Below are 22,157 nucleotides of genomic sequence, written 5' to 3'. Positions count from 1 at the left end.
TAAATGAGGAGAGGCTTAGGAACCTCCAAGACAAGTTTAAATGTTCCAACATCTGAATCATAGAGGTGCCAGAGGAGAAGAGGAAGAGCAAGAAATTGAAAGCTTATTTGAAAACACAATGAAGGAAAACTTCCCAATCTGGCAAAGGAAATAGACTTCCAGGAAGTCCAGGAAGCTCAGAGAATCCCAAAGAAGTTGGAACCAAGGAAGCACACACCAAGGCACATCATTATTAAGTTACCCATGATTAAAGATAAGGAGATAATCTTAAAAGCAGCAAGAGGAAAGGAGAGAGTTACCATATTTCTCAGACCATAAGATGCACTGAGGTTTTAAAGGAGGAAAAGAGGAAAAAAACAAAACAAAACAAAACCCCGCTGCACCGCTACCCCCGCCACAAGCCAGGTAAGCTACATTCGGACTGTAAGACGCACCCTCATCCCCCCCAAAATTGGTGGGGTAGTGCGTCTTATAGTCCAAAAATAAGGTACCTACAAAGGAGTGCCCATAAGACTATCAGCAGATTTCTCAAAAGAAACCTTGCAGGCAAGAAGGGGCTGGAGAGAAGTATTCAAAGTCTGGAAAGGCAAGCACCTATATCCAAGATGACTCTATCCAGAAAAGCTATCATTTAGAATGGAAGGGCAGATAAAATCAAGTTAAAGGAGTCAAGTTAAAGAAGTTCATCATCACCCAGCCTTTAGTATATGAAATGTTAAAGGGACCTATTTAAGAATAAGAAGATCAAAACTATGAAGAGTAAAATGACAGCAAACTCACAACTATCAACAACTGAACCTAAAAAGAAAAGAGGAAAGACAAAAACAAACTAAGCAAACAACTATAACAGGAACAGACTCACAGAAATGGAAATCACATGGAGAGTTTTCAGTGGGGAGGGCGCTGGGGGAGAATGGGGGAAAAGTACAGGGAATAAGAATCATAAATGGGCTCTGGCTGGTGTAGCTCAGTGAATTGAGCACGGGTCTGAAAACCAAAGGGTTGCCAGTTCAATTTCCATTCAGGGCACATGCCTGGGTTGCAGGCCTCTCCCTCTGTTTCTCCTTCCCTTCTCCTTTCTCTAAAAATAAATAAATAAATAAATAATATTTTTTAAAAAGAATCATAAATGGTAGATACAAAATAGACAGTGGGAAATTAAGAATAGTATAGTAAATGGAGAAGCAAAAGAACTTATATGTATGACCCATGGACATGAACTGAGGAGGTGGAGGATGTTGGTGGAGGGGTGCAGGGTATAGGGGAAAAAAGGGGAGGAAGAATGGAACAACTGTAATAGCATAATCAATAAAATAAATTTTTAAAAACAACAAATATTAGCCCTGGCCAGGTGGCTCAGGTGTTTGCAGGGTCATCCCATGCACCAAAAGGTTTAGGGTTCAATTCCCAGTCAGGGTGCATATGGGAGGCAACAGATCAGTGTTTCTCTCTCACTGATGTCTGTCTGCCTGCCTCTGTCTATCTGTCTCTCTCTCTCCGTGTCAAATCAATAAAACATATCGTATGTGAGGACTGAATACATGCACACACAAACACATATAGTTCAAGCATAATGAAGCCTTCTCCATACTCTGCATTCCACTTCCCTCCAAAGCCTTTCAGGAAAGTTTGTTGAGGATCCAGAATTTAATCACTGTACTAATCTGTTAAAGGGTTAAACTTAGTACAGGACCCTCTCCATTTTTCCTTTTTCTTCAGAATATTTAAAGAAGAGATCTAGCTACTACGTGTGCATGGATGAAGAAAGGGGAAGTACAGAGAGCTGATGATGGTAATGACGATGGAGCCAGAGGCAGGATGATTATATTAAAATTCCATTGCCCTAATTTCCTAAAAGCTAGCCAAAATCAAATCCTTTTGGACAAAACAGAGTTAAGAATGTTCTAGAAATAAAGGAATTTAGAGACTTAAAATCTAATCCAAACTCTCTTATCCTTATAGACAAGGAAACTGACAGTCAGAGGTTACACAAGGTCACAAAGCTAACCAGTACTGTTTGTATTATTCCATCATGTTGCCTCTTCCTGGCCTAGTTCTACTTTCCCACCAATGGAAACTGATCAACTGTGTCACTTCTAATATTTCCTAAGAATATTTCAGTACAATCCTTAATTGTATTATTTCATCTAATCTAGCCCCGTCCTTGGAAAGTGCCTGGCTCAAATCCTCAGTGCTTGTGTCTTGTCAAAATGGTGCCCTGTTCACACCAGTATCACCTGGTGAGGGTTCAGCCTGGGCAACCTCAAGCCCAACATCCCCCCTCAAAATTGTCACTTCTGTCTCCATCTTATAAGTGTCTCACGGTGCCCAGTTTCTTCTTTTTGTACTTGAACCATTCCCAGAAACTCCTCTCTGTTCACTGCCATCTATCTGTCTAACAAACATTTATCAAATACCTGCTGTATACATACCACACATTCATGTACCCAGTAAACATTTATTGAGCACCTGCTGGTACCAGGCACTGTTTTAGATGCTGGAGGCACAGTGGTGAACAAAACAGACTATAAAGTTCCAGGCCTCTAGGACAAACTTTTTAACTGGGGAGACGAGTTTGATGTGCTAGTTTTTCTAAGACTCATTAAAATAATTATATAACTATTAAAACATGTCCACGGACATACTATCTAAACTCATCTCATATTATATCAGTGATATTCTTGGCACACTCTGGGTGATCTGGTCCTGAGCTGTCAATTTATGATATGAGAAAATAATAAAACAAACATTCCCCCAAATCTAGCATAAATTGGTAACTATTCAGATTTATGAGCATGTAGCAGAAATGTATGGTCCCATCACCAATTTCAACAGATCTAAACCTCAGAAACCTAGCTTTTCCAATCTTAGTATATGTAAGAAAGATATGAAGCACTGAGTTCACTGCCTTCAGAGGTTCTGATTCACTCAGCAGGATGGGGTCCAAGGAAGCAGCATTTTTGCAGGCACTCCAATGAATACTGATGTAAGAAGACCCAAGGGCCACATCTTTAAAAATGGTGGGTGGGGCAGGGTGCTAATTTTAAAACTCACTCTAGCTTTTCAGTAGGATGACTTGGGTTCAAATCCCAGTTCTGACTGCAAGGTATTAAGCAAGTCAAGTAACCTCTCTGAGGCTTGATTTCCTCATCTGTTCAATGATGATTACAATAAAAGGTACTTCACTGAGTTGTTTTAAGACTTAAGTGGATGATATGTGAAAAAGTATTACAGAACCATAGAGTCCTATATGTGCTACTGGGTTAATGAGGATGATGATGTGGAACCACTCTCAGCAGCCTATAACTCAGAAGACAATCAGCATTTCAAATCAAGATACAAGCACTCTGTTCCATATAAACATTTGTTCCCATTTAATTACAGACTTTGAGTTTAAGCTATGACAAATTAACCCCCAAATTGAGCAAGTATTTCAGATAAGATATTTGCATGATAGATAATTTCAAATATTACTGACTGATGACTACAAAGTAAATCCTCAAGAAATTGTATCTGGACATTTAGGGAAAACCCCATGCAATGGCTCTAAGGTGTCGCAAAGGCCCATCTTGGTTATGCTGATTTTAAGAACTACTTTATAAGTAGCATATAAAATTATCCTCATGGTTCAGAATAAAATTATTTATTATTTTAAAAAACTCTCTCCTTCAAAAACACATAACTCCTGAATAATAAATTTAATGCCAACTTTGCAGACTTGGCTACAGGGCAAATATAACAAAGACAATTATAAGACATACTGTTTTACAATAACTCATTAAAGGCTTTAGCTATGATCTAATGTAGATACTTAAAATTCAATTTATAAAATATAGAAAAGCCTTATTTTTTGTGAATACCATTTGTTAAACCATTCCAATATGAGCCAATTGTGCTATGCAAAATTTGTAAATAGACTAAAATTGAAAAATAACTTAGTTACTTCATGTTTAAGTACAGACTCAGACTGATCTATTAACATAGAGGTTAGAAAGCTATGCACACAGTCAATATTCAATCTTTTATAGAATCCACACAGCACTAACAAAAATTCAACCAAGTGAAAACATTACAGTTAACTCATAGTTGTCCATACAGAAAATCACTCCAAGGACTGACAGCTATTCTCTGCTAATATGGGTCCTTGAGCCTCTCCACTCAGCAGGGCAGTTTTTCAACTAAAGTAGGGGCAATAGGGCGACTGGGACCAATGGGGTCAGTAGCTGCTCAGTGACCAGCTATTCAGGCATTGGTGATGCAGCAGATGTTTCTCCTACCTGGAGGTGGCATATTTGCCCAATGGGTTTTGAGGACTGGGAGCCCCAGCTGCTCCTATGTGTGCAAACATGAAAACCAAATAGCAGGGAAACCCATTAAGGAATATACTGTCACTCTCCTGGCTGGGCAGATCATCCAATTTCTACTAATGCACGGCCATGCTTTTCTTCAGTAGGTGTAATCAAAAGTATCCAACGGCTTGGATGAAGCAAGTATAGCATGACAGCCAAATCTCAATTACATAGCTTCTTGAGTCAGTCTCTGTACTTGTTACATTATGAGCTAAAGAGGTACTTACGCCAGTGCACTTAAACAAGGAACAGCTTATTAGGAATGAATTAGGATCGTTATTGTAGTTCTTTTTTTGTAAGACTTGATGCCTGGCAAGGGCCATGATTTTGAGAGACTGTTGACTCAGAGTAGTCTGGAATACTAAATGTAATTAGCACATATGTGTGAAAATCAATTATCTCTTATAGCAGGCAAAAATGACTATAATATATGGAAAATTCATTTCAAGCAAACATTATGATTAAAATGTAAACATGGTTTCATTTAATGTACCTGTTAATAGTTTATTGACATTTAAACAAAGTTAATATTTAGCCTAAAAGATGGAGCACCTGTTTTTTTATTTGTTAATTGATTCAACAAATATTTATTGAGCACCTGCTAAGTTCCATGATCATGCTAGGAAACCGCAGCTCCTCTCTGCTGACTAGGAGCTTTTCACTCTTTAACTTTAGAATAAACAGGTAATCCAACTTTTAAAATAAGCAAAAAGATATTTGTTAACTCAATAAGGACTACAAAAATCAGGTGGCCTATAAAATATTCTTGAGATTTTGAAAAATTTTTACATTCTGTTATCATATGTTAATGCTGAATACTCACAGGTAGTACCTAAATACAGTAACAAATTATGACATTAGATACACTATACATCAGACATTTTCTGAAATTCAGAATATTAACAAAGAAGATATAGGTATTTATTATAATAAAATAGAATATATAATATAATAAAATACATAATAATTCAAAAAATGAAACTGAATTTTTAAAAGAATGATTATAATCTAAAGACAGCTTTTCCACTTAATTATAAAATTATGACCACATGTACTAAATTCCTGGTAAAATTTCTCTTCTAGAGTTCCTGAGAACTTTTCAGCCTTGTTCCCAACCAAATGGTTGTCCAGCAACAAGGGGCCAAAGTCTCACTTCAATTCAAATTGCAAAGCTTCTTGGCTACTTAGCATATTGAAAATGAATTAAGGACTCAATGCCACTTACCTTGTAATCTCTGGATACATTTTCTGATGTCACTGAACCTGATATCTGGCTAGAAATTGTAGCAGCTATAAGCTGTTTACACCATTCAACATGTGATCCTGTGGGACTAAAAGAAATAGTGTGATTAAAATATTTTAAGACATAGGCTCTTGGTGAGAAAAATGGGAACTGACTGGGGATATAAGTACATTTCTATCTTCAGACAAACTTTTATTAGACTATTTAGTTACCTTTACATTTAATATAAGAACTGAAATACTGGCCCTGGCTGGTGTCCTCAGTGGATTAAGCACCAGTCTGCGAACTAAAGTGTTTCGGGTTTGATTCCCAGTCAGGGCACATGCATGGGTTTCAGGCCAAGTCCCCAGTAGGGGGTACACAAGAAGTAACCACACATCAATGTTTCTCTCCCTCTTTTTCTCCCCCCTTCCTCTCTCTCTAAAACTAAATAAATAAAATCTTCTTAAAAATATTAAAAAAAACTGAAATACTAACAACTAGGAAGTAAGATTAGCTTCCAGGTTGATTTTAAATAAATCAATAACTTATTTTTAAGTTTAATATTCTAAGCAAGTTATTCCCTATCATTTGATGGAATTTTACCCTTAGAATTACAGGGATGGGCAAAGGGAGGTTTACAGTTATAAGTACCCAAAACAGTTCATTCTTGTATTATTTTCCATACGAAAACTGTAAACCTACTTTTGCCAAACCCTGTATATATAGAGTGGATATTCTTAATGTGATGTATACAGAACATTAATTCTAAAGTGAAATATTTATCTTACATCATATGCTTTTCAAACATTCAATCAGTTTCATGTTGGTAGTTTTAAATCTAGGAAATAATGTAAGTTTGAGTAAATGAAAGTGACTCTTAACAGAGCAAAGTTGATTATGTTATTTTGTAAAAGAACAGAATAGAAAAATGGCATTCTGTGTCTAGTAATAATGTTATCTCACATTTCTATAAGGGCTTTGATGACTTAGAAAAGGCTCTTCCAGTCCGTTATTGTTTCAGAGCCTCACAACCACAGTGTGATAAGAAGACAGAACAGGGAATAGCCAACTTGTATCTGAGATGAGAAAACTGAGGCACAGAGCGGACATGCCCAATCAGAAAGTGGCAAGACTGCGTACAGCTCCATTAGGGCTATCCTGCCAGACAATGCACAATCACTAGAAGCCAACTGACTGAGCTAGAAAGCAAAACAGAGGCCAGGACCACAGATACTAGCCACTGCCTCATATGAGAACAGTGAAATGCAATGAAAATGGCACCTTCCATTTGTATGGTGCTCCAAAGTATTCAACACATTTCCAAATACAGCCTCACCCCAGCCTCATAGTGATCCATCTTACAGATGTTTGGCCAAAATCACATGACTGGTAAGTGGTCAGGCTGTGCTGTCCTGAATTTAAGGACCACATAAGCAACCTAGGCAGAGAGGGAAATAAAAAATGGCCCCTAAGGGCCTGGTTTCTCTCTCTTCTGGTCAAAGCACTGAAGAAATCAAGAAAAAGGGTAAAAGTGCTTATGGAAGCTTATGTTGCAGGTAGCTTTCACTGTAAAGAATGTTCCAGGCTTTAAAAAATCTCATCACTAATTAAATCCACATTCATGTATTAGAAAGTTAGAAAAACCTGGATTCCCTAGGCAGTATGTAAAATAGGCTAAATAGTAAAATAAAGATGTTTGGTGTTCTCTACTAGTGATCTAAATTGAAGTCTCTGCCCAAGATAGCTCAGTGGTTATGAGACTGAAAAATATAAGTAAAAACATTTACTGAATGGGCAGAAATTCCTATGATACATCAAGAATTCCAGACTTCCTACCAAGATGGAGGCATAGGTAGACACACTGTGCCTCCTCGCACAACCAAAAGAAGGACAACAACAAATTTAGAAACAAAAAACAACCAGAACTGACAGAAAATGGAACTGTATGAAAGTCCAACAACCAAGGAGTTAAAGAAGAAACATTCATCCAGACCAGTAGAAGGGGCAGAGACAGGCAGCCAGGTGGAAAGGATTCACGGCAAGGCGACGGAACAGGAGGACTGGGGCAGGCAAGGTGGCGGCGGGCAGAGCAGTTGAGGCGGCATCTTGCAGACCGGGCAGTCCCACATTTGTGTTTGGATAAAACGGGAGGAACAACTGGGGAGCCAGACAGACCATGCAACCCAGGGTTCCAGTGTGGGGAAATAAAGCCTCAAAACCTCTGACTGAAAACACCTGTGGGGCAGCAGGAGAAACTCCCAGCCTCACAGTAGGGTTCATTGGAGAGACCCACAGTGTCCTAGAACGTACACAAACCCACCCACTCAGGAATCAGCACCAGAAGGTCCCAATTTGATTTGGGGTTGCAGAGGAAGTGACTGAAAACTGACTAGCAGAGAGCAGAGCAACCAGCATTGTTCCCTCTTGGACACCTCCCCCACATACAACATCACAAGGCAGCTACATGGGTTACCCCACCCTGGTGAACACCTAAGGCTCCGCCCCTTTCTACGTAACAGGCACCTGAGATAAAAAAAAAAAATGCCCAAATGAAAGAACAGATCAAAGCTCCAGAAAAAAACACAACTACACGATGAAGAGATAGTCAACCTATCAGATGTACAGTTCAAAACACTGCTAATCAGGATGCTCACAGAACTGGTTGAATATGGTTGCAAGTTACAGGAAAAAATAAAGGCTATGAAAAGTGAAATAAAGGAAAATGTACAGGGAGAAAACAGTGATGGGAAGGAAACTGTGACTCAAATCAATGGTTTGGAGCAGAAGGAAGAAAGAAACATTCAACCAGAACAGAATGAACAAAGAAGAATTCAAAAAAATGAGGAGAGGCTTAGGAATCTCTAGGACAACTTTAAACATTCCAACATCCAAATCATAGGGTGCCAGAAGGAGAAGAGGAAGTGCAAGAAACTGAAAACTTATTTGAAAAAATACTGAAGGAGAATTTCCCCAATCTGACAAAGGAAATAGAATTTCAGGAAGTCCAGGAAGCTCAGAGTCCCAAAGAAGTTGGACCCAGGGAGGAACACACCAAGGCACATCATCATTACATTACCCAAGATTAAAGATCAGGACAATCTTAAAAGCAGCAAAAGGAGAGAATTACCTACAAAGGAGTTCCCATTAGACTATCAGCTGATTTCTCAAAAGAAACCTTGCAGGCAAGAAGGGGCTGGAGAGAAGTATTCGAAGTCATGAAAGGCAAGGACCTGCAACCAAGATGACTCTATCCAGCAAAGCTATCATTTAGAAAGAAGGGCAGATAAAGTGCTTCCCAGATAAGGTCAAGTTAAAGGAGTTCATCATCACCTAACCCTTAGTATATGAAATGTTAAACGGACTTATCTAAGAAAAAGATCAAAAATATGAGTAGTAAAATGACAACAAACTCACACCTATTAACAACTGAACCTAAAAAAACAAAAACACACACAAAAAAGCAAACTAAGCAAACAACTAGAACAAGAACAGAATCACAGAAACAGAGATCTCATGGAGGGTTATCAGTGGGGGAATGGGAAGGGGAGAGAGGGGGAAAAGGTACAGAGAATAAGTAGCATAAAGGGTAGGTAGAAAATAGACAGGGGTAGGTTAAAAATAGTATAAGAAATGTAGAAGCCAAAGAACTTATATGTACAACCCATGGACATGAACTAAAGCGGGGGGGGGAGAATGCAGGGCAGAGGGGGTGTGCAGGGCAGAGGGAAATAAAGGGGGGGGGAATGGGACAAATGTAATAGCATAATCAATACAATATATTTAAAAACAATTCATTTGCCACAATTTCTTTTTTATGAGAGTATGTTTTTTAAAACGATTTTATTTATTTATTTTTAGAAAGAGGGGAAAGGAGAGAGAAAGAGAGGGAGAGAAACATCAATTTGTGGTTGCCTCTTGTGCACCCCCTACCAGGGACCTGGACCACAACCCAGGCATGTGCCCTGTCTGGGAATCGAACCAGCGACTGTTTGGTTCTCCACTGAGCCACACCAGCCACAGCTGCCACAATTTCTAACTAAGAGGAAGAAGGACAGAAAAGGGAAGGATTTGTCTCCTTTTTCAAAGGCTAAGTAACCTTTATTGCCCAGTTATAGCATACTTTTCTCATTGTGTGGCCTTCTCTCTGCCAGCACCAAGCCCTGATTGCAAATCTAATAGTAGGAACCTGCCCGCTTACCCACCATGGATGACCTGTTTTTACTATTTTCTCAGCAACCTTTCCTCCTTCTTCTGATAAGGACAACTCTCTCTACTATTGGGAACCCCCCACACTTCATAGGCCTCTATGGGAGAGGGGGAAGGGAAGTACCTAACCCCTTGCTCCTCCTGACCCCACTTTAAGGGAAGTGACCCAGGCTGGGCTAATCGAAAGCTTTTCTCTTAGACCCTGGGTAGTGTGGATCTACCCCAGCCCCTTGAAGGCCACTCCTCACCCCATCCGCCTTGAGAAACCCACAAAGATAAAGAGTAAGACAAGAAAGAAACAACAGATAGGGTGTTCCCTGACAACTGTTTGCAACTGTGGCTCCAAATGTTGTGATGGCCATGTGCACCATGAAAAAGACAGTTCCTTTTTGGCTTAACCTAGAATGCTTTGTGTTTTGTTACCTGCAACCAAAAGCATCCTGACCAACAAACTTATGCACAGCATGGTTTAGTAGACAGGTAGCCAGGAGGCCTGGATTGAGTCCTGTTTGTGTCACCTGCTAGTTCTGTGATCTTGAGCAAGCCACATCCTCTTGCAGGACCACAAGCTATGACATCATTAAGAGAAGTACAGTATTCAGAAGAGAGGGGAGGGCCCCACAGTCCACAGGGTGGGACTGAATCCCAGCCAGAGAGCCAGGTTCCACTCTCACAGTCACTCTTAAGAGTGTGCATCAGAACTGTGAACGACAGATCTGAGAAGGGAAGTCATGTCTCCTCTCCCCCATGTCTTCTCTTTAGTATGTAAAATTTCCCTCCACACGCCAGGTATCAACAACCACTTGGGCGCCTCCCAGCTTTGTTTCTCCAATCTGGACTCTCCCTCTGAATTCAGATTCTCATAATCCTAGGAGACATCTCCACTGGTTGGTCCCAGAGACCTTGCCAACTCAACCAATTCTGAACCAGCATCTGCCCCATGTTTTCTAAATTAGGGAGAAACCCAGCAGCCGCTCCCGGGCTTGAAAGCTGGGATTTACACTGGAGCCCACCCCACATTTCACTCTCACATCTGATATCATGAGAATTTACCTTGCTCAATTCCTATTCCAGTTTCCTTTTCGGACACCCATCATTCTTCAGTGTTCTCCTGCCTCATGAATTTAAGCCTCATCTCTACATGGATAACTGCCAAATTGAGATCTGCAGCCCAGACACCACCTCTAAACTCCAGGTTCATATACACCAACTGCCTCTAGGGCATACAACTGGTGTCTCATAACTGATATATCCACAGCTGAGAGGCTGCCAGTCTCTTAAACTGCTTCACTTAAAGCCTTCTCCATCTCAACAATACCACTTCCTACAAGCCAGAAATCTTGGGATTGTCCTGGATTCTTCTTCTATCTTGCCCAAAAACCAATCTTCAGCAAACCCTATTGGCTCTACCCTGGATGTTTTGTTCAAACTGTATCCCAAATCTGACCACTTCTCCTTCCTCCACCCCACTGCTACGTTTTAAACCATTATCCACTCACTTGCTTGACTGCATTAGCCTCCTGCCTGCTAGTCTCTGCTTCAACCCCTTCCCCTTTCAGTCTGTTGTCCACAGAGCAGCCATGGAGAATTTACTGAAATCTACATCAGATTATGTCACTCCTCTGCTCTAAGACCTTCGATGGCTCCCCATGACTCTCCACCATCTGCCCCTGTGACCCCCTGCCCCTTGTCCCCTATTGCTCTCTCCCTAGCCCCCTGTCCACTAGTCACACTGGTCTCCTTGCTGACCCTTGAACACTTCACTCAAACTCCCACCCCAGGGTGCACAGGGTTCTGCCTACAATGCAATCATCCCAGACATCTGTATGACTGAACTCCTCACCTCTTTAGGGGCATTACTCAAATCTTACTTTCTCAGCTAGGCTTTCCGTGACCACCCTACATAAAATTCCAACCACTCTCCAAGTACATATCCCCAACACTTCCCGTCCCTTTCCCAACTTACTTTCCCCTCTAGCACTTATCACCATCTGATAGAAAACACATTTCACTTGATTTTTTGTCTTTCTCCCACTGAACATATGCCCCTCGAGGGCAAGGCTTTGTGTCTGTTTCCTGCTATACCTTCCGCGCAACACAGGGCCTGACAGTGAGTGATTAGCATTTCCATAATCTGCTACATAAGATTTCCCAATTCCAGTCCATTTGCTATATTACTGTAGAGCAATCGTTCTCAAATGTCAGTCCCATCCTGTAGCTCACCTGAGAGAAATCCTTCTGTGGTCCCTACAACTAGGATGACCACATCATTTCTCGTCCAAACCAAGGCATTATTGTGAGTTGAAGGAGAACACTATTAATAATTATCCCCACCCTGGCTGGTGGAGCTTACTGGACTGAGCATGGGCCTGCAAACCAAAGGGTCACCGGTTCAATTCCCAGTCAGGGCACATGCCTGGGTTATGGGACAGGTCCCCAGTAGGGGGTGTGAATGAGGCAACCACACATTGATATTTCTCTCCCTCTCTTTCTCTCCTTTGCTTCCCATCTCTCTAAAAGTAAATATGATCTTTTAAAAAATAATTACACTGGCCCAACTGGTAAACCAGCACCATTTTAGGCAAAAGAGACCACATAGCCCACCTCATGTAGCACAGGTGGTTTTTAAAATGCACAATTCCAGGCTCCACCTCAAAAGTAGATGGACTAGATTTATGGGGGACCTAAGAATCTGAATTTGACTCAAGCACTGGAGGTGATTCTATGGCAGGTTATACAGAACTATACCCCCAGAAGCATTGTGCCACAGGATAAAGGCATAATTCCCTAGGAAGGCACACATGCCCCTTCAAGATCTGGCCCCTGCCTTCCCTCAAGTCTTTTCCTTTACCAGTTCCCCATATCCAGCACCACCTGTGACTGCACATTCCACTCCAATGACCCCAAAGCCCTCCCCACCCTGTCCTCTGGCTAACTTCTCATTATTCACCATTCAGTTCAAATGTCAGCTTCCTCAGAAGGCTCTCACTTACTGCCCATACTTGTCAACTCCCTGACCACTAACAAATAAATCAAGTACCCCATGTCCGTATTTCCACAATGTAGTGGATCACAACTGACGCTGCAAGCTTTTTAGAAAATACTAATTCCTGGGCCTCTCACCAAACCTCCTGAATCAGAAGCCTCAGGAGTGGCACCTGGCCATGTAGAGTTCTTTTTAAAAAGCTTCTCAGATGATTCCCACACATAACCCATCCAGAGTGCTTCCATGTTCATCATACCCTAGCATTTATCACATTCAGTTTAAACTGCTGATTTGTCTTCTCCACTTGACTATAAGAGAGCAAATATTCTCTGACTCCAAGCCCTCAGACATTACAGAGTATCCATGAGTGCAATTCTGGCCATTCCAAAGTTCTGTCTTAGCTGTGATTAATTATCACTGGAGCTGATAACTTGGGTGATGAATGTATTAAAATACACTGTAATTACACTGGGGTAGAAACAAAGGAAGTGTTTCTTGTTGTTCCCATGCCTTGGAAAGTCCCAAAAGTTCTGTTTGGTAGTGTGACTAAGCCAGGCAAGAATGAACATCTGAACCTGATGGAGTTGTCTCTCTTGCCTAACAGCACTCTGTTGTCAGTGAAATGGACAAGAGGTGGTAATACTGGATATTCTGGAAGTGGGATAATCCTTTCCTTCCACTGGGGGCATTAGGGTGGCCCTCCCATTTGGACAAGGTCAGTTTATGCTTCTAAAGGGATGGTTCTTAGTTCTGAAACTGTGTAAGAAGCAGGAGGCTGACGTGTTCACGAAAACAACAAACTGGTTCCTTTCAAGAGTGGAGAACTGAAAGTAAACGATTATGTTCTGCATCAGGAGCAGTATGGCCATTTTCCATCCCAATTTTTCAAATCAGAGTATCTTTGCCTCCAGGTGAAACAGCCCCGACACCTGCGGGGTGCTGCCCCCTAGTCCCCACTCCCAACCCCAACATCAAAGACCCCAAGCATAGCGCTGTTGAGATATGTTGGTCTTGAAACCACTGGAGGCAAGGTCACTCTACAAGAAGAGAGCCGGGGTGAAATGTCTTCCCCAGTGATTTGAGGCTGGAGCAATGTCAGCCGAGACGCAGTAGGAGGTGGAACTGGAAATGGTTTGACATCTGCAAAACCCCTCAGGGGTGTGGGGAGCTTCGGCGCGAAAGGCGGAAGTGAGCCAGGTGAGGGGCCGGGGATGTTGGGAGGGGGTTCAGAGCCCCCAGAGGTGGGGGACCCAATAGGGGGCCAAGGAAGGGGTTGGCACACACGGGCCTCCGACTGGCGAACGCAGAGGGGGCGGCTGAGGCTCACGAAGGGCCCTCGGGAGTCAGGTCGCGGGAGGCCTCGGCGGGCCGGGCCCCGCTTACCTGTCCAGGGTCTCCAAGCTGGGCTGCCGGGAGCCGGAGGCCGGGACCCCCGGGACCCGAGGGGGCCTCCAGCCCCCCGCCGTCCCCGGGCCCGGGCCCCCGGCGCCCTCGCTGCCCGCTGCCGCCGCCGGCCGGTCCATGGTGCGGCGAGACCGCTGCCACCGGGGGGAAGCCGCAGTCGGGAACAGATTGGCGCCTGGAAGGTCCCGCCGCGTGCCTCCTGCGGCCTGATCTGCTGCTTGCCGGCTTAGGCGGTCGCCGCCATTAGCTGTCACCTGGCGGCCCCGCGTTACCCACAAGGCCGCGCGCGCGCGCGCGCGCGCGGGGTGTGTGTGTGTGTGTGTGTGTGTGTGTGGCGGGGGGGGGGTGTGGCGGGGGGGGGGGTGGCAGGGTGGCGGGTTCCGAAGCAGGGCTCGGTTCGGGTGTCTAAGGCTGGGCGTCTAGTTGCTTCTGCGATCCCGGCCGCCCCCGCCAACCTGCCTGAGCCTACCTGAGCTCGCCCCCAAAACTGGAACTGGATGCAGAGACCCTCTGGCTTCAGAAACTTGGACAACGCCCAAGCCACTTGGGGTCGAAATCTACAAACGGATGATGCAGACGTGCTGTGCTCAGGAAACTAACAGATTGACTATGGAGATACAGGTTAAAAAAAAAGTTCAGGGAATTTCAAGAATTAAAAATGATTTGTTTTCCTTCAATTTTAACAGAATAGTTTTTGGAGTGGGAAAGCTCAGGCCCCTGGGCGTCCCTGGTCTTGACCTGTCCAGGCAATAGAAATGCCATACATTTTAGCAATTCTTCCACACTCCATTACTCCTCTCCCACAAAACCCACCTCCTGCCATCTGTAGGGCAACCAAGTGTTCTGATGCCGCTCTGGGAACTTCCACCCTTCGTTCATATTAAGACTAACATTGAATTTCTGTTGGTTAAATCAATGCTATGAAAATCAAGCCAATGTCTAATGCTGGACTAGACTTAATTTCCCTGCTCATTTCTAGGGTTCATTCCCTGCCACCTCACCCCTGATTTTCTTAGAAATCGTGACTAAGCCCCTTCTCCTATGATTGCCCTGGGTGTAGACAGCAGACTTATGACCCTTATAAAAGGCAGACCTGCAGACATGAAGTTCCCATTTCCTATCCCAGACCCATGCTGCCCTACCAGCTTAAAAACTTCATACTGAACCTTGACAATGTGATGCCTGGAACCCCAGCAGCCATCTTACACACAAGAGGAGGTGAGCCCAGACTGAAAAGGCAACAGGATAAGGAGGGCTGAGAGGAAGGAAGGGAAGAAGATCCCTAGACACACTGGAAACCTACCTTCTGCAGGGTTCTGGTTTTCCAAAATTATTTAGTCAAGTATTTAACCCACTACTATAGACTGAATGTGTCTCCCCTCCTCGAATTCATATGTTGAAGCTGTAACCCTCAATTGATGATATTTGGATATGAGGACTTTGGGTGGTGATTAGATCATTAGGATAGGACCTTGGTCTGATGGGGTTAGTGTCTTTATGAGAAGAGACACCAGAGAGATTGGTTTCACTTCTCTCCATGAACAGGCATGGAGGAAAGACTTATGTGAGGACACAGTGAGAAGGCAACTGTTTGCAAGCCAGGAAGAGGGCTCTTACCAGAAGCCAAACCTGCCCAGAACCTTGATATTGGACTTTATAGCCTCCAGAACTGGAAGAAAATAAATGTAGTTTAAGCCACTCAGTCTGTTGTATTTTGTCATGGCAGCCTGAGTAGACCAAGACATCCATTTTTAGTCAAGTACTTACAAGGAGCTGTAGGCATCCCAGCTGCCTTGAGATTTGTCATAAAGAAAGTGGTAAATTTTAAGCATATTTGAAGTACCATATTATTTAAGGAGGATTAGGCCAAAGAGGAATTCACTATGACAATATAAGACTTTCGATTCAGTTAAGCAAATTTAGGACTTATACAAAGAGAATCTGACATATCCCTGTCTAAGAAGTTCACAGTCAAGTGAAGGAGGCAGACAAATTAACAATAACAATACAGGTTGGTAAGTGCTATGATGGAGGCAAGCACACAGGCTGTGAAAATAACCAGCCCAATCATTAAGAGAAAGGGCATTAGGAAGACTTCTTAGAAAAAGTAACACAAAGCTGAATCTTAAAGGATGAGTAAGTCTTTGATCAGGTGAAAAAGTCAAATTGTTTCGGGCAGAAAAAACAGTTGTGGACTAAAGTGTGGAGTCAGTTAAACAGATTATTATGTGTAAGGGAACTCCAGGAAATATATTGCTGCTAGAGTATGGAGTCAGACAAGACAAATGAAGAGGTCAACTAAAGGCTAGCTGGGCCAAGACATGGAGCATCTGGAATGCTAGGCTAAGAAGTTTGGACTTTGTTTTGGATTCTGATACTGGCAAGGCTTACTGCATTTGGAGATATACAACTATATGTTCCCTCTGTGATATAGGGTGCCTCCAAAGACAGTTTCAGTAATATCCCCCATCCCACATGCTCTTTTGTAATGTGATCTTGAACTCCCACATAAAAAGTCGCAGTCTGTGTTTCTCCCTCTAAACGTGGACTGGCCCTATAACCTCTTTTGAATGTGGCAGAAGGGATGCTAGGTAACTCTCCAGACTAGGCCTTAATGGATCTGCAACTTCCACCTTGGCTTCTATGAATACAATATTTCTTGGAACAATATTTCTTGCAACACTGTGAGGAAGACAAACCAGCCACAAGGAGCAGCCCATGTGGATGAGAACCAAGGCTCCTGGCCACCAGCCCAGCTGAGTTTATCAACTAGCAGCTAGCACTAGCAACCAGCCATGTGAGTCAAGCCATTTCAGGTCTTCCAGCCATTCCAGAGGCCTAGCAAACACCAAGTTGGAGTTGTGAAGTTGGAGACTTATTCCAGATTTTTGAGAAGTAATAAGTTGTTGTATTGAGCTACTAGGTTTTAGGGTGTTTTTTGTTTTTGTTTGTTTGGGTGCATCAACAGAGCACCCAAACACTGCTCTTGGTATCTAACACAGAAAAGTAATGTCCCTTTTTTTGCCTCCACCCCACTCAGCTGGGAATCCATGCCTAAACCATCCCACCCTTTAAGGCAGGTGTTCCCTCCTATTTGGTTTGTAGCTCTGGAGGGTCTAAGATGTTCCCATACTAGCAAGCTTAGAAAACCTAACCTGCCACTACACTCTAACAATGACAGAATTTCTCTGGATCAGAAACAAAGGCAGTTAATTATTTACAGCAAAAGCAGCAGCCAGTGCAAAATCTTGGATCTATTCCCTCAACCCATCTCCACAGTATGACATGCTCTTTTGCAATGTGACCTTGCATACCTACATCAAGAGGTGGCGTCTGTTCCCCTCTTCCTGAATGTGGTCTGGCCCTGTGAACTCGTTTGACCAATAGGGGGCTAGATGATATCTGCACATGCGGTGGGGTACATCACAGGAGAGGAATTCCAAACTTGGGAACTCTGATCTTCTATAGTGCTGCTAGTGACCTGCCCATTCTCCCTTCCAAAGACAGCAATTTCCCTGGGATGCAAGCAAATGTCTTTACTTTTATTACTTTAAACTGACTCCTGGGAGGGAGACTTCTATAATCTTTATGATCTGGGAATGTCTCCTTATACCAGTGTTCTTAACTTGGCCATACATTCATTCACTCAGAGATCCTGGAACATGCAGAAACCTGAGATAGTCATTTGGCTCTCAACACAAGTGGCCCAACCCACTGTTCCCTGCAAGGCCCACATCAGGATCTATTCAGAGTTGTTGGGTTGACCACCCTGCCTTCCCAGTTGTCACTTAAAGAGACATATGTCCACCTGTGTGGTAGGAGGCAAGGTGAGGAGTAAGTAGTCAGGCCCACACTGGTGACACCAACACTTAAGAGGCAGGTGAAAAGAGAGAAGCCTTGGAGGAGCCTGAGGCATTGCCAGAGACAAGGAAAAGAGCCAGGGTAGAGGGGACCTCAGGGCCAACAGAGTAGAAAGTTTTAAAAAGGAAGGAACAGATGTTCGGTCAAGATGGAGGCATAGGTAAACAGGTTTTACCTCTGCCCACAACTACAGCAAAAATTACACCTAGACTACAAAACAAATAACACCCAGATTCATCAGAAAGTTGAGATGTATGGAAGTCCAACAACCAAGGGTATAAAAAACCCACATTATTACATACAGGTGGGAGGGATGGAGACATGGAGGTGCGGAGAGGCTCAGAGAGGCGTGGAGAGGCAGCAGAATGGGTGGTTGGTCCCACATTCATGTGTGGTGGATAAAAATTGGGAGGGGTACCTCAGGAACGAAGGATCTCAGCCCCGGACCAGACCACATAGCCCAGGGTTCCAGCACCAGGAAGATAAGTCCTCATAACTTCTGTCTGCAAAAACCAGGGAGAGTTGGGATGGCAGAAGAAACTGTGGGATTCTCAAGAGACTCTCTTAAAGGGCCCGAAACAGATTTAGGACTTACACAGACCTATCCCCTCTGGGATTCAGCACCAGGGCAACAGCTGGAAGGGCACAAGGGGCAAATGGGGAGAAGGGGAGAAAGAGAAGTTACTGGAAAGCAATAAAGTGCCAGAAGACAGTTTCCTCCTGGGAAATTTCTAGAGGCAGCGTCATTGTCCCCACTCTGTGCCCTCCTCCACAGAGACACAGACTGATGAAACGTGTTGCCCCACTCTTGCAACTACCTAAGGCCCCACACAATTTATAGGTGTCTTTTCTACTATAGGCCACACTATTAAGACAGGGATTCAAAGCAGCTCTACCTAATATACAGAAACAAACACAGAGAGGTTGCCAAATTGAGCAGACAAAGAAATATGGCCCAAATGAAAGAACAGAACAAAACTCCAGAAAAAGAACTAAATCAAATGGAGATAAGCAACCTATCAGATGCACAGTTCTAAACACTGGTTACCAGGATGCTCAAAGAAATCATTGGGTACTGCAACAGTATAAAAAAGATCGAGGAAGAAATGAAGGTTGCATTAAGTTAAATAAAGAAAAATCTACAGGGAACCAACAATGGAGGGGATGAAGTTGAGATTCAAATCAATGATTTGGAATGTAAGGAAGAAACAACCATTGAAGCAGAACAGCTAGAAGAAAAAAGAATTCAAAAAATGAGAATAGAATAAGGAGCCTCTGGGACATCTCCAAATGTACAAATATACTAATCATAGGGGTGCCAGAAGGAGAACAGGAAGAGCAATAAATTGAAAACTTGCTTGAAAAAATAATGAAGGAAAACTTCTCTAATTTGGTGAAGGAAATAGACATACCAGTCCAGGAATCACAGCGAGTCTGAAACAAGATGGACCCAAAGAGGACCACACCAAGACACATAGTTAAAATGTCAACACTTAAAGATAAGAGAGAATCTTAAAAGCAGCAAGAGAAAAGCAGAGAGTTACCTACAAAGGAGTTCTCATAAGACTGTCAGCTGATTTCTCAAAAGAAACTTGGTAGGCTAGAAAGGACTGGAAAAAGTATTCAAAGTGATAAAAAGCAAGGACCTACAGCCTAGATTAGTCCATCCAGCAAAGCTCCAATTTAGAATTGAGAGCAGATAAAGTGCTTCCCAGACAAGGTAAAACTAAAGGAGTTCATCATCACCAAGCCATTATCACATGAGATGTTAAAGGGACTTATTTAAGAAAAAGAAGATCAAAACTATGAACATTAAAATGGCAACACATGCATAACTAGCAATGACTGAATCTAAAAAACAAACTAAGCAAAGAAGCAGCACAGGAACAGAATCATAGATATGGAGATCATTTGGAGGGTTATCAGCTGAGAGGGGGAAGAGGAGAATGGGGGAAAAGGTGTAGGGATTAAGAACTACAAATTGGTAGGTACAAAATAGACAGGGGAATGTTAACACCAATATAGGAAATGGAGTAGCGAAAGAACTTATATGCATTACCCATGGTCATGAAATAAGGGGGGGATTGCTGGAGGGAATGGAGGTACCGGGCAGAGGGGGGGCCAAAAAGGCAATATTGGGACAACTGTAATAGCATAATCAATAAAATATATTTTTTAAAAGGAAGGAACAGTTCAGAGTGTCAAGTGGTGCTGAGACATGTGGTAAGTAGGGGCAGAGAAGTGGTACTTGGAATCAGCAGTGTGGAGGTGGTATGGACTTTGATAAGAACACTTTCAGGGGACAAATAGAGCTGGAGGTGATAGTTATGAAATGACTAGGAGGATGTATTAGTCAGGCTTCTCCAGAGAAACAGAATCTGTCTCTCAGTCTTTATCTCTCTCTCTATTTCTATCTCTATTTCTCTATTCATATATAGTCATGGGTCACTCAATGATGACTATATGTTCTGAGATGTGCATAGCTAGGTGATTTTGTTGTTGTGCAAACATCATAGAGTGTACTTACACAAACCTAGATGATACAACCTACTAATCACCTAGGCTTTTTTAAAAAAAATATATTTATTGATTATGCTATTACAGTTGTCCCACCCCCCCCTCACTCCACTCCATCCTGCCCACCCCCTCCCTCCCATATTCCCCCCCTATAGTTCATGTCCATGGGTCATATTTCTAAGTTCTTTGGCTTCTACATTTCCTACACTATTCTTACCCTCCCTCTGTCTATTTTCCACCTATCATCTATGCTACTTATTCTCTGTACCTTTCCCCCCCCTCCCACTCCCCTGTTGATAACCCTCCATGTGAGCTCCATTTCTGTGGTTCCGTTCCTGTTCTAGTTGTTTGCCTAGTTTGCTTTTGTTTTTTTTAGGTGTGGTTGTTAATAACTGAGTTTGCTGTCATTCTTACTGTTCATATTTTTGATCTTTTTCTTAGATAAGTCCCTTTAATATTTCATGTAATAAGGGCTTGGTGATGATGAACTTGAACTTGACCTTATCTGAGAAGCACTTTATCTGCCCTTCCATTCTAAATGATAGCTTTGCTGGATACAGTAATCTCGGATGTAGGTCCTTGGCTTTCATGACTTGGAATACTTCTTGCCAGCCCCTTCTTGCCTCTAAGGTCTCTTTTGAGAAATCAGCTGACAGTCTTATGGGAACTCCTTTGTAGATAACTGTGTCCTTTTCTCTTGCTGCTTCTAAGATTCTCTCCTTCTGTTTCATCTTAGGTAATGTAATTATGATGTGCCTTGGTGTGTTCCTCCTTGGGTCCAGCTTCTTTGGGACTCTCTGAGCTTCCTGGACTTCCTGGAAGTCTATTTCCTTTGCCAGAGTAGGGAAGTTCTCCTTCATTATTTGTTCAAATAAGTTTTCAATTTTTGTTCTTCCTCTTCTCCTTCTGGCACCCCTATAATTCAGATGTTGGAATGTTTCAAAATGTCCTGGAGGTTCCTAAGCCTCTCCTCATTTTTCCGAATTCTTGTTTCTTCATTCTTTTCTGGTGGGATATTTCTTTCTTCCTTCTGGTCCACACCATTGATTTGAGTCCCCGTTTCCTTCCCATCACCATTGGTTCCCTGTACATTGTCCTTTGTTTCTCTTAGCATACCCTTCATTTTTTCATCTAGTTTTCGACCAAATTCAACCAATTCTGTGAGCGTCCTTATTTCCAGCATTTTGAACTGTGCACCTGATAGGTTGGCTATCTGTTCGCTGCTTAGTTGAATTATTTCTGGAGCTTTGAAGTGTTCTGTCATTTGGGCCTTTTTTTTTTTTTGTCTTGGTGTGCCTGTTACTTAAAGGGGCAGAGCTTTAGGTGTTCCCTGGGGCGACGTAATGCTGGTCGCTGCGCTGTGACGCTTTACGTGGGGGAGGGGCCGAGAGGGAGCGATGGCGCTCGCTCCACCCTCCACCGGATATCAGTCACTCCCTCGGCTACCCACAATCAAATTGGGCCCCTCTGGTGCTGGTTCCCGAGTGGGTGGGCTTGTGCACACTCTAGGCCCCTGTGGGTCTCTCCAATGACCTCTCCTGTGAGGCTGGGAGACTCTCCTGCTGCTGCCTCAACCCCCACGGGTGTTTTCAATCAGAGATTTGGGGCT

The 22,157-nt window shown here is 43.0% G+C and overlaps 1 protein-coding gene across 6 annotated transcripts in view; it reads right to left on the bottom strand.

Annotated features, from left to right (window-relative positions):
* MTMR1 (myotubularin related protein 1) overlaps positions 1–14,445 on the bottom strand; it is an 88,564-nt gene extending 74,119 nt beyond the window's left edge. For all 6 annotated transcript variants that reach the window (XM_053917618.1, XM_053917621.1, XM_053917619.1 and 3 more), the window contains exons 1-2: positions 14,150–14,445; positions 5,575–5,680 (exon numbers count right to left, since the gene is read on the bottom strand). In XM_053917618.1, the coding sequence (XP_053773593.1) occupies positions 5,575–5,680; positions 14,150–14,289 (246 nt within the window). In that variant the 5' untranslated portion in view covers positions 14,290–14,445. The remainder of the gene's footprint in view (positions 1–5,574; positions 5,681–14,149) is intronic.
* Between the last annotated feature and the right edge of the window lie 7,712 nt (positions 14,446–22,157).

The sequence above is a fragment of the Desmodus rotundus genome, chromosome X (genome assembly GCF_022682495.2).
Source record: "Desmodus rotundus isolate HL8 chromosome X, HLdesRot8A.1, whole genome shotgun sequence".
Lineage (NCBI taxonomy): Eukaryota > Metazoa > Chordata > Mammalia > Chiroptera > Phyllostomidae > Desmodus > Desmodus rotundus.
Note: the sequence above shows the minus strand (reverse complement) of the source record. Positions and strands in the feature narration are given on the sequence as shown.